Here is a 12,150-nt window from a genome sequence, read left to right as displayed (position 1 = left end):
CCTAATTTTAGCTTGGGTTGCTTTTACGAGATGAAATTAGCAGCGCTAGCACGTAGATCTCATTTGGAAGTTTTGGAATGCTTATCTGTATGTTGACTGGTCAAATCCGGCATGACGGGGGACGGAAACTGACCAATTTGGCCTGGGTTGGATCGGCACCAACCAGCATAGCATGGACTGGGTTGACATGTTTCACATGGGTTGGATGAAAAGTTACAGAAGAGACCTACGTGCCCCCCTCCACACCCCCCACCCCCCCCCAAAAAAAAAAAAAAAAACTCATATAATAATGCTATAAGGCAATTGAACCGGATCAAATGAAAAATGAATCGAGATAAATATAAAATAGGTTAAAAATTTATCGATTCAAATCCAATTTGCCAATTAAATAAATCAAAATGAAATCTGATGATTTTATAGCAGATATGATCTAATTCAATTTACAATGGATGAAATGATCATAACTAATGTATAACTAGTTCGGTTTCTACTCTCATCAACAGCCTCTGTCATGCTAATGAATATTTGATGAATAGCTACTTGCTATTATTTTCTATCATTTTTGTTACAAAGATGATTAATGCATGTTGTAAGTGTTAATTATTGCATTCTCAAACAAGTATTGTAACGAAATTGAAATGTCAACGGTAAAGGATAATTTTAGTGGGACATCGTCTTCAACGCCGTCGGAGAAATCTTAGATGGTGTCCAATTTGAATTGGACCATCTAATTGCTTTCGTGACCTGACCAAATACCTGAACTTGATGCGAATTTGGTGAAAAATCTAATATTGTTAGTCTAAATTAGGTATCTGTTACGTCGAATTCATCATACTCTAGTCACAGATGACATGGGTCCAGCGTGTCTGCGTTGAGGAATGGTTAGGCTTTGACTATTTTGTTTCTATATTTATTTTCTTATTCCGATATTCAAAGGCTTAGGTTTGTTGCCTTGAAAAATGGCAGGCGGACGTGACATAAAGGAGAGGTGTGGTGGGCGTAACCCGTTGGAAAGCTGAAGTTCTATTTTATGTACCAAAAAAAAAAAAAAAAAAAAAAAAAACAGTTGTAGCGAAAGCCTCACAAAATATTGGGGAGGAATTCTTTGTACACCACCCGCGGTGTACAAAAAATCCGGTATGCAAGGTATCATTTCATTCGATCATCTAATTATTATTTTTTAATATATATTTAATATTTATAATTTTATTTTTTAAAAAAATTATAATATTTTTTATTAAAATTATTTTCTGCATAAAATCTCATAATTTTTTCGTAGAATATCATTAAAAAAATATATTTTTTTTGTTATTGTAAAATTTTATATAATTTTTTTAATAATAAAAATACTCCTATCAAAATTATGTCTCGTAAAAAATTATGACATCGTATATAGAAAGTCATAATTTCAATGCAGGATGTCATAATATCAATGCAGGATGTCATAATATCAATACAGGATGTCATAATCTTTTCATAAGAAAAAAAATATTTTTGTCATTCAAAATTTTAATAAAAAAAATAAAATTATAGATATTAAATTCGTATTAAAAAATAATAGCTACGTGATTTAATCGGACAAAGCGGTACACTACACGTTTGATTTTCTACACCGCAGGTGGTGTACAAAGAATTTCGTAATATGAGGAGCATAGGTGGATCGGTTTGGGCTGGATCCGATCATATCCCCACCTAAATTTAAATTATTTGTATTTAGATCTAAATTTAATTAAACTTGATACCCGCATCTAATATTGTAAAGAACAGGATTTTAAGTAAAAAATAAAGTATTTAACAAGTTACACATTTTAAAATCCATCTAAATTAAAATTATTTAATATATCTAAAGTACTATTTTATAAACTGTGAAATAAAAAAAATAATGACAACAAAAAAAAAATTATATTTAAAAAAGGGTCTATATTCAATTGTCACTTTTGTTATCCAAGTATGTATGCAGGCCAAGAATGTCAAGAATAAAAAAATATCATATGATAATTAAGTTTATTATAAATATAAATCACAATAAATATATTGTACAAAGACTACTAAAGAATTTTGATAGAATGAGATCAGTTATGGTCTCATTATTCTATTTGATTTTTATTTATAATTAAAAATTAATAGATATATGCATAGAATATTTATATATTTAAGTGTACATGTCTATATAAGTTTTTGTGTGTGCCTATATTATATTTGTTTGTATGCTTATAAATGGATCTTTGCCTTTCAAGTATGAATTTACTAAAAGCCAAACCTAATCCAGCCAGAGTCTTGGTTTAACTTCGAAATCGAATCCCAACCCAATAGGTTATTAGATTTCTCATATCCAATTTTCAAAACATATTATGTGAAAAAAAAAAATTTACTGATGAAAGATAGTGTTAGCATGATTTTAGACGATCATATAATTTTAGAGATCACATGATAATCCATATTAGATCATAATATTTTTATTTGTTGGCATGATTTTGTATTAGCCTATATTATTTTGCTTCTATAAAATCTATATAATAGTATATATAACCTTGAAATGTACCAAATGTTTTACGGATTAAATATATTTCTCTCCCTTTCTTAATCTCTTGTTTTCCTATTTTTCTACAAATATTTCAATATTGGTATCAAAGCTACTAATCACCTAATATGATGCTGCTATTTTTTCTGCCTTTATCGTGCCTGTCTAGAAGCCTTAAAGACTCATGTTGCTGATCTATCATTCTTTATTTTATGGTAAATCAATACTTAAAGATCCTCAATTTTGCAGTGGATCTACAAATCCTTATTTTCTAGTGAATTAATACCCAAAAATTCCATATTCCTTAATAGATCTGTAGATCTTTTATTTTTGAATAGACTAATAAGTGAAAATCCTTTGTTTTCTAATGGATCCGCAACTTCTCTCCATCATTTTTCTCTTTAGCTTCAAATCTTCCGTTATCTCTCCTCATCAATTGCTTAGTTCCTTTATCTCCATCTCCAATTTTACTTGCTAGCTTCTACTCCTCCACTATCGAGTTTGAGGTCTCTTACTTTTCTTCCATAGTGTCTCCGTCTATAAGGATCATCAACTTTTGACTATTATCTCTCTAAACATCAACCCTTACCGCAACTGCAACTTTCTATATATCTCATTGCCACATCATATAAAGTAGTCATAATAATCGACATGTTACTTTGTTGTATCAAAATAGATAAGCTACATCATCGTTGACCATATGTGAAATTCTACCACACTATTGTCTGTTTAGTTATAAAATTTAGCATATCAACTTTTGCCATGTCATTGTAATATGAGAGCTAAGTTAGCTACTAATTAAACACAACAGTCCATGTCATCAGCTATATTAGTTAATCACATCATCAAATATGTTAATTAGCTATATTGACAAGTACATTGGTCTGCCTTGTTAGTCGGATATGTTGGTAGATATACAGCCTATCATATCAGTCTGTCATATTAGTTAGCTACATCAATATTGCCAAACATATCGATTTACTGCATTAGCTCCTTGATCTATCACATTAATTTTTGAGTTGCCATATCAACTCCTATTTTATCTAATTAGATTCCATATTGTCATATCAATTTAACACCTTAATTTACTATATCGGGTTATGAGCTACTATGTCAGCTTCTGATCTACTATATTATCTTTTGAGTTGCTATATCAGCTCATGATCTACCTTGTTAGATTTTGTGCTGTCATATTAGCTCGGCACTTCAATCTCCCATATTAGCTTATAAATTGTTATATCAACTCATGATCTACTATATCAACCTTTAAACCGCTATGAGAACTCTTGATCTGCCTCTCTTTACTGCTACGTCAACTCTTAATCTATCACTTCAGCCTTTAAATTACCATTTTGACTCTTGATCTGGCACCACATTGACTTCTAAGATACTATGTCAGCTCCGATCTATTACATTAACTTCTAAGTTGCCACTCCAGCTTCTAATTTGCTATATCAACTATTTAGTACATTGATGGCCTAGTTTCCAAAGTTAAGTTGATATCCATGATATCACCTTGAGTTTGAGGGATGTATTAGAATGATTTTAGATGATCATGTGATTTTAGAAAAATCATATGTTTTTAAAGGTCTAATTTTAAGAATCACATGATAATCCATATCAACCGATAATATTTTTTTATTAGTATAATTATGTATTAATCTATATTATTTTTTTTATATAAACTCTGGATACTGGTCTATATAATCTTTGAAATATATCGAATATAACAGAATAAAAATACAAATTTCTTTCTATTCCTCTCTCTATCTCTCGTCTTCTTTTTATTCTACAAATATTTTAGCCGATAAAAGTATTCAATGGATCCCTCATCTTCAATGCTGGGAACTTTATCAGGTTAAACAACAGTAGATATATGCGGGCACAATTTGTTGTGTCACTTGGAATCACACTTCAACGCATTTATTAGCGTTATGACGAAATATACTTAGCGTATGTCCAATGTATGACAAATTTAAAATCAAAGTTACTTATGAGCTCTCTGTCCCTCTATCAGTATGCACAAAGAATGCTCTAATGGGACTAATTTTTGTACTGCACTTACTCTGATTATTTCTGGGAAATAATGAAATTGGATATGGGCTTAAACTGTTCTGGAGCTTGCACTTTTTAAGAGAATATATGCTGTTTTAAGAAGTATTTCTAATAGAAATTCATAATTCTTCTCTTGCTTCCATGTAGATTGGTAGAACCTACCTAAGTTAATTTTAGTTGATTTAAGTGGACAAGATGAAATGAAAAGTAGAAACTTAATGGTCCTAATCTCTTATCCATTTTTATAAATTAAGAAATAAAGAGTAAACCAAATAGATGACACAGAAATTATTTTATTCCCTTCTCATTGGACCGATTTTTGAATTTCTTCTTTTTTTTTAAAAATACTGTAGAATCATCATAATTCAAAAGGACTTGAGGAAAGAATATTTATCTCTTGGTTACACTAGTCCAACAATGCCGAGCATTATATACTAGTCAAACAGTATGTACTAGTCAAACAGTTGGACTAATTGTTTCCTATATGTATATATGAACACCAGCAACAAGCATACTCCATCAAATTGGGATTGGTTCTTCAACGACTGCCTTTTGATCGGTTTGTAGCAGAAGGCCAGGTCCTACAAAATCAAAAATCCCTTCAGGTCATTGACCTCCCTCCAAGTTATCTTGTAAAGACCTCTCACCTGAAACTAATGCTCACCACCTAAAACATTAAACCATCAAAACATCACCATCTGTAAAGTATATTTCTTGTGTTTTGCCCACCACCTAAATATATGATCTGCATATTAATGCTTTGATTTTTAATAAGGCTCAACTGTATTAGAAGACCAGATAACACTTGAAAAGGTCCATCTTCACTTCAACCACTCCAATCCTATGACTATGAAAGCATCTGCTTCTCTCTATTAGTTAATTAAAGAGATCCAAGATACCGAAACCAATCCATTTGGCCAAAATCTTATCCCTAGTCCTCGTTGCATCCTGGACTGCTTCCATATTCCTACCAGGCCTCTCCACATTACCAGACTTTATCCTTCTCTAACCTCAGCAGTTGACTCTAGATTTCATTTAACAAGTTCATGGGTCCTCCCAACCACTCAAAATGTTACATCAAGGATGAGGCTCTGCTATAATTCCACTCTGTTCAATTTAGAAATGTTACACAGTCATGTGAGTTTATGTTTCCGGTCAGAACTTGACTCATGGATACATGATACATGATACCCAAGAACAAAGAAAACACAACTACCAAATACATGAACGTTGAAAACAACTGACTGCCAGAACTGGCAAATGCTCATTCCCATATGAAACAAGGATTGATCCCTTGCATTTTCAACAATCATGAAGACTTACTTCCAGCAAGATCCTCTAAAGTAAGATTCAGGGTGTCCACCGAACCTTTCCTCACCTCCTCTCCTCGTGCCGCTAACAGATCTTCCACACTCCCAGGCTCCCCAAACCAACCAAGTCGATCTGCAATGAGATGGAGATTATTGCACCCTCCACAGCGAACCACCACCACTCCCTTTTCATATGATTCGCGGCAAAGAGTCTTCACAGATCTGGTCTCGCAAACCTTGCATGTATAGATCATGGCAAGATCATGCCTCTTGGATGCTTTTAAGTTAGTGAAAGCTGCATAATTCACACTGGACTCCTTAGCAATAGGGCTAAGCCTTTCATCTAAGTCGGAGATCTTTTTTGGATCATCCTGGCAAGGTTTCAGGTCCCCAGCATCTTCACTGGTTGTATCTGTTAATTCCGCCTCTGTTTGGATATCTCTTATGCCTTTTGTTACATGGGAAGACCAAGCAAGTCCTGTTATGATGGTAAGTTCTATCACACTGGCTTCAAGTTATATGAAAATCAACTAGACTGCAAAATAAAGAATCAATCAAAAAGTGACTAGACACAGATATGCATATTACATAGGGGAAAGGAAAAAGGTTGTCAAAACTAATCAAGCAGCATGATGTAAAACAGAAGTCGCGTAGTTTGTTACTTTGGAAGTCTGAATTACCCGGTTGGAATATTCAACCTAGAGTGCTGCACAAGTCATGACAGTCAGATGGTTGTTGATTCCAAAATACCATGAGGGTTTCTCTATAAGAAAATTAAACCTAGAGTGTTGCACATGCTTAGGGCTCCTACTACAATTTCCTAATGCTTCATGCCCCTTTTGTCCACTCATCTTTTACTATTGAGTAATGGGGCACATGCAATACTTAGTTAAGGAATTCAATCATGTAGGCAGGGTTATAGTTTACCGAGTACACTTTTCTTATCATACCACCAACCCAATTAGTTCTAGGAATCAAAAAATTTATTGGCAAATTAACTTCACATGTGATGTTTTCCAAAAGGAAGAGTGAAATGATCAAGGTTGCCGTTACCACTTCTTTTGAAATAACAACCACGTACACAAGTTTACCATTATTGAAGAACTTTCAACCAAACTTGTGAGACACCAAACCAAGATGGAGGGAATGAAGGAACAAAGAGAAAGACACTGATGGTGATTTAAGAGTTGATTTATTAATATGTTTATGTTAGGCAGGCCAAATATCATGGTTGTCTTCTTGTTTGGGTTTTTGCTAATTGATGGTACGATTCATTCATATAAAAAGAATTTCTACATTTTTACTAATTTTGTGAAATTTTGTTATTACTGCAAAAGGAACTCCCTTTCCTTTTCAGAGAATAAATGATGACCCCAAATTCAAGACATATCCTGGGGATTGCTTTTCACAAATTTGATGATTCTCTTGAAGGGCTTACACTTCACAAGGGAACCATACTCTTACTCAGATATGATGAAACACAGTAAACCCTCCATATGCTGAACGATCACATGAACTTCCCATCCAATAAATTCCTCCCACTGGTATCTTTGTTTCGCACTTCAGGAAAGAATTAGGGATTTATTCTTGGGTTAGAATCACAAAGCCATCTGACTTAGGCTATAATGTTTCAATTCCTCCCACTGGCATCTTTGTTTCACACTTCAGAAAAGGATAAGGGAACTAATGCCTGTTCTTTGGTTGGAATTACACATGAAGAGAATAACCCACCGTTTTAAGCTTTGTTAGATCTGAAACTGAATCTGAATTAGGTCAAAAAACATACTCCATCAATCTAATGTTTGCTGGCATCGAGCCTACTAGATCCTCCTCTTCCAAGATAGGCATAATTTTCAACATTTAAAAAAAAAAAACAACCAAAGGGGATGAACAAAATCAAAATTTGAGAATAGAAAAGAACCACAACAAATCTAAACATAACGTAATGAATTTCTAAAAGGCTTTTTGTTTTCTATCGGATCACCAAAAAAAAAAAAGCTTTTGTATCTACCGTTCTTATAACCATTCACCAATCCACCAAAGAACGCTTTTTTGACCGAAATCAAACAACCATGAATAAAAAAAAACCATAATTTCAATTCAAAAACGTAAACTTTTAATAGAGGAATGATTCCAGATCTTGACGAATAGCGCAAGAATCGAGGTAAGGTGGGGTATGAGAGGAGTACCTTGCGAAACGAGGGGTTGGAGTCGATCTCGGCAGAGGAGGGAGGCGAGCCGCCTCTGGAGGAGACGAGCGGCAGCCATGGAAATTCGCCGGAGTTCCCAAAACCCTAGGCCCTGGGCCGCTCTTTACGTCATGAGGTCGACCCGAGCCCTAGCATATGTCCAAATGTTGGACCGTCCGGCCTTACAACATTGGGCCTAAGCTAGGCCCAGATATATGATCCGTAATAGTAACATTGGAAGGTTAGGTCACGCAGTCCACTCTTTGTATTAGAAACACATGTTTAGTTGGACAGAATTAGACTCTAAAATAGAAACAGAAATCGATAGACTTTATTTTAGCCATTTGATTGGATGGAGGTCATTCTGATTTTAGAGAAAAATAAGAATATCCCAATCCCCCAAAATCAATTCCTATGCTCTCCTAGCTTTAAATTTCATTTCCATTCCTATTCTATTACGAATCAAATGCACCGGAGAACATGACTGTTCTAATTTTCATTCCAATCCATTCTAATTTTGATTCTAATCATAAGTCAAATATGTGTTAATACAATTTGAATTGATTAATGAAATTCTGTAAGTGCTCGTGCAAAAAGAGAAATTAATGATCCCATTTCAATACCTTGCTTATTAGTGAATGAAATGGTGATAAATAATAGTTTCTAAATCCCCGCTCCCCCCCCCCCCCAAAAAAAAATGTCATTAAGAATGTTTCAATTTAGATAAGCTCTAAAATAATCTATGGAAGTCAAACACTTGAACAAGAATAGATAAACAGATGGTGTAAATGTAGGACAATGCATATGTGATTCACGGGTGAGGTCATTGGTGAGCATGCAGGACGACATTCTCCACCTTGCTGGTCATCTAGTATTATCAGCATTTTTCGTTATATTTTGATAAATAAACTCCAATTATGCGGCAGAACAAGGAAGAATGTCTACATATCTACAACCCTCGTGCCATGGATGCATCATAAATCTAATCCTAGCTCAAAAAAAAAAAAAAAAAAAAAAAGACACTCCCCTGCACTCTAATCCTTGACATGGTTGATTCTAGTGTCGTCTTCAAAGCCTCCTCATGGCCCGCACTCCACCCAACCTCATTTAGGTTTGACTAACCCAAAGGAAAAGATCATAGCAAAAGTGACAACTCTACTAAATCTAGTGCCTGGTCTCCGTCAATAGTACGTTGAAAAATCCATGGTCATGAAAACAAATTCCCTCAAGGAACGGCAAAATGCGAAGAATGAATGGCATCAAAGGGCATAAAGTAACTTGCGATGGGATCCTTCAAAGTTGCCTCAACATGCTCTAATTTCTTCTGCCATCCATGAACATAGGTCAGTCTCCACATCCATCACGTCATGGATGCAGACGTAGAAAATGAAAACTTGCAGGCCCTCCTCTCGGTCGATAGTCGGTAGCAGTTCTTCGTGTCTGGCCTCTGGTTTGGGGCAAAGTCTTACCTTAGACTGGGAACATAAGCAGACAGCATTATGTCCGCTGAAAGGCAGACATATACCAAATGTCCAATCTAATATGAAACTAGCTCAATTCTATAGGAGCATGATCCTCTACGGTGCTCGGACTGCATCACAGAATGCTGGGCAGCTTTGGATGGTCGCTGTCAAAAGATAGACGACCATCAAATAAGATAGTCCACCAAGATATATTGTATCCATACACGGTGCACATTGTTTGATAGCAGCTATCCAAAGGTACACGGCACTCTACAATACAGCCTGCGCACCTAGAGAATCTTAGATGATTCTATAAACCCGCACTCGATGTCAAGGATTTTCACAGCCCGCCGCTGGAACTCACCTCCCAAAACCTCATCATATGTGTGAATTTTTTGCCACAATTAAAAAAAAAAAAAAAAAAAAAAATCAGCTTTGGTGCATACGCCAGACTTTCGGCTAGGCCCAAAGGTGGCAATTCAGCATTCGATGAGCCTTCTTCCACTTACCCACGTTGTACCTTGTGCATGCTGGGTGGGCTGCACTACCCAGAGGTTCTTCCAAACACGATCCTAGTTAATTGCATCTTATGTATTGATGGCAATTGTAGCTGACCCATCAAGTATTCAACTCGATCCAATTCAAATGGAGTGGATTTTATCCGGCTCTATTAAAACTTGACGGTGTGTATAGATTTTGTTAGGATCGTAGCTCCTAACCAATTTTTCAAAAGACAAATATTCATGAGAATATGAGGTTTATTAGTTTTTATCCATTAGACACAGGGATTTTATACCTGAATTAATCTGCATCAAGCTAGATCACCCTCAATCAGCAGGCTTGATGGTTAGATCAATTTAATCTTACCAACCAGGCATCAGTCGATCTTTCCTATCGACTCCCACAATTGTTGTTAATACATCAGTCTCCCTTCGGCTACCAACCCCAGTCAGAATTTCACCAAATCTCTTCGACTACCATCCTCTCACAGAATCTTCTTCGGCTACTAACCTCTTATCGGGTCTCACAGAATGTGCGCTGAAACTTTGCACAACAGATTCTAGATAAAACATCCAAAATAGATTCCAGTCAAGTAAAAATAATGATATGTCTGGTCTCCAATCCAATCCGATATAACTTTAATCTAAATTCCCCTTTCAAAATTAAAATTATTTTATAATATTTGCATAATGAGTTTCTTATTCGGCCCTATCTAATCCATCTTACCTATCCAACTCGACCGGATCTGCACTATTATTTGATCCAACCTAACTTGACTCGGGATGGATATGAGATAGATATGGGCATTGAAATTTTTAGTTGCAGAATAGATATGAATATTGACGGATCCGATCCATACCCTACATGTTGCGTTCCCAAATCCTATGTTATGTTACACCATGGGATGGCAGAATGGGCTCTCAGGCCCCTGTGAAGTTAGCATCACATTAAGTTGGGCCACGTATACCAGAACACTCTGGCCTAATTATAATCATAATAAATTGGTTGTATCCTAATTATCTTAAGTCGGCTTTACAGGTCCTCATCGCTGAGCATCCTTATTCATAATCACCTATAATGTCATTTCATGTTTTTTTATAAACTAAGATATCTAAATGTATTGGAGGTTTTTAGATCTTCGTGGTATATTTATGTCGTCTCAGTTGATTCCATGTCTCCTCATCCAATACAGGACTCCACCTAAGTTATGAAAAAAAAAAAAAAAAAGCCAATCCATCTAAACTAGGCAGGGGCGGCTGAAGGGTAAGGCCACCGAAGCCCTTGCCTTAGGCCCCCGCCCCCAGGAGGCCCCCGCCTCCGTCTCCGACGTCCTGGTCCCGCCTGAGCCACCCTCCAGGCCTCCGGCGCTCCGCGGCTCCGCCTCCATGTCTCTGCGGGACCGCGGCTCCGCCTCCGACCGGACGGCCCCCGCCTCGACGAGATCCACCAGCGCCTCCCCTCCCTCGAGGCCTCCGTCCGCCCGATCCGCGCCCACCGCGACGCCCTCGCTGCCGTCGGCGGCCATATCGACCGCGCCGTCAGCCCCGCTGCCGCCGTTCTCAAGGTGTTTGACGCAATGACGCCGTCCACGGCCTCGAGCGGCTGCTGCGGCCCCTCCTCTCCGACCCCGACGCCGACCTCCCCGGCTCCCCGGCTACCTCTCCGTCCTCAAGCGCCTCGAGGAGGCTCTCCGCTTCTTCTCCGACGGCAACAACTGCGGCCTCGCCGTCCAGTGGCTCGATGACATCGTCCGGTCAGCCGTCCAGGACAACCACCGGTAAGTTTCTTCTTTTTTTTTGTTTTTCGGCACTCCCCCTCCGCCCCGCTTGGTGCGCCGGGCCGGCGGCCAGCGGGCCGCCGGTCTGCCTTCGTTTCTCGAAAGCCAGAGCCCGGAAGAATCGAAGAAGGCTCCTCCCTGGCGGCGGTCCACCCCCCGACCTTCACCGGTAAGTTTCTTCATTTTTTTTTGTTTTTCGACACTCCCCCTCCACCCCGATTGTGCGCCGGGCCGGCGGCCCGCCGGTCCGCTTTCGTTTCTCGAAAGTCGGAGCCCGGAAGAAGGCCCCTCTCTGATCCCGCCTTCATTTTTAGCTTTAGGCCTCCAAAGATGT

At 37.5% G+C, this 12,150-nt stretch overlaps 1 protein-coding gene across 1 annotated transcript; it reads right to left on the bottom strand.

Moving 5' to 3' along the window:
* Window positions 1-5,648: 5,648 nt before the first annotated feature.
* LOC105059107 (uncharacterized) lies at window positions 5,649-8,228 on the bottom strand. The gene is made up of 2 exons (XM_010942317.4): window positions 8,076-8,228; window positions 5,649-6,364 (listed from the first exon to the last, which is right to left on the bottom strand). Exons 1-2 carry the CDS (start codon window positions 8,152-8,154, stop codon window positions 5,886-5,888), a joined length of 558 nt encoding a protein of 185 aa, XP_010940619.1. The 5' UTR covers window positions 8,155-8,228; the 3' UTR covers window positions 5,649-5,885.
* Between the last annotated feature and the right edge of the window lie 3,922 nt (window positions 8,229-12,150).

Source organism: Elaeis guineensis, chromosome 16 (genome assembly GCF_000442705.2).
Source record: "Elaeis guineensis isolate ETL-2024a chromosome 16, EG11, whole genome shotgun sequence".
Lineage (NCBI taxonomy): Eukaryota > Viridiplantae > Streptophyta > Magnoliopsida > Arecales > Arecaceae > Elaeis > Elaeis guineensis.
The sequence above is the reverse complement of the archived record's forward strand: the minus strand, read 5'-3'. Positions and strand labels throughout refer to the sequence as shown.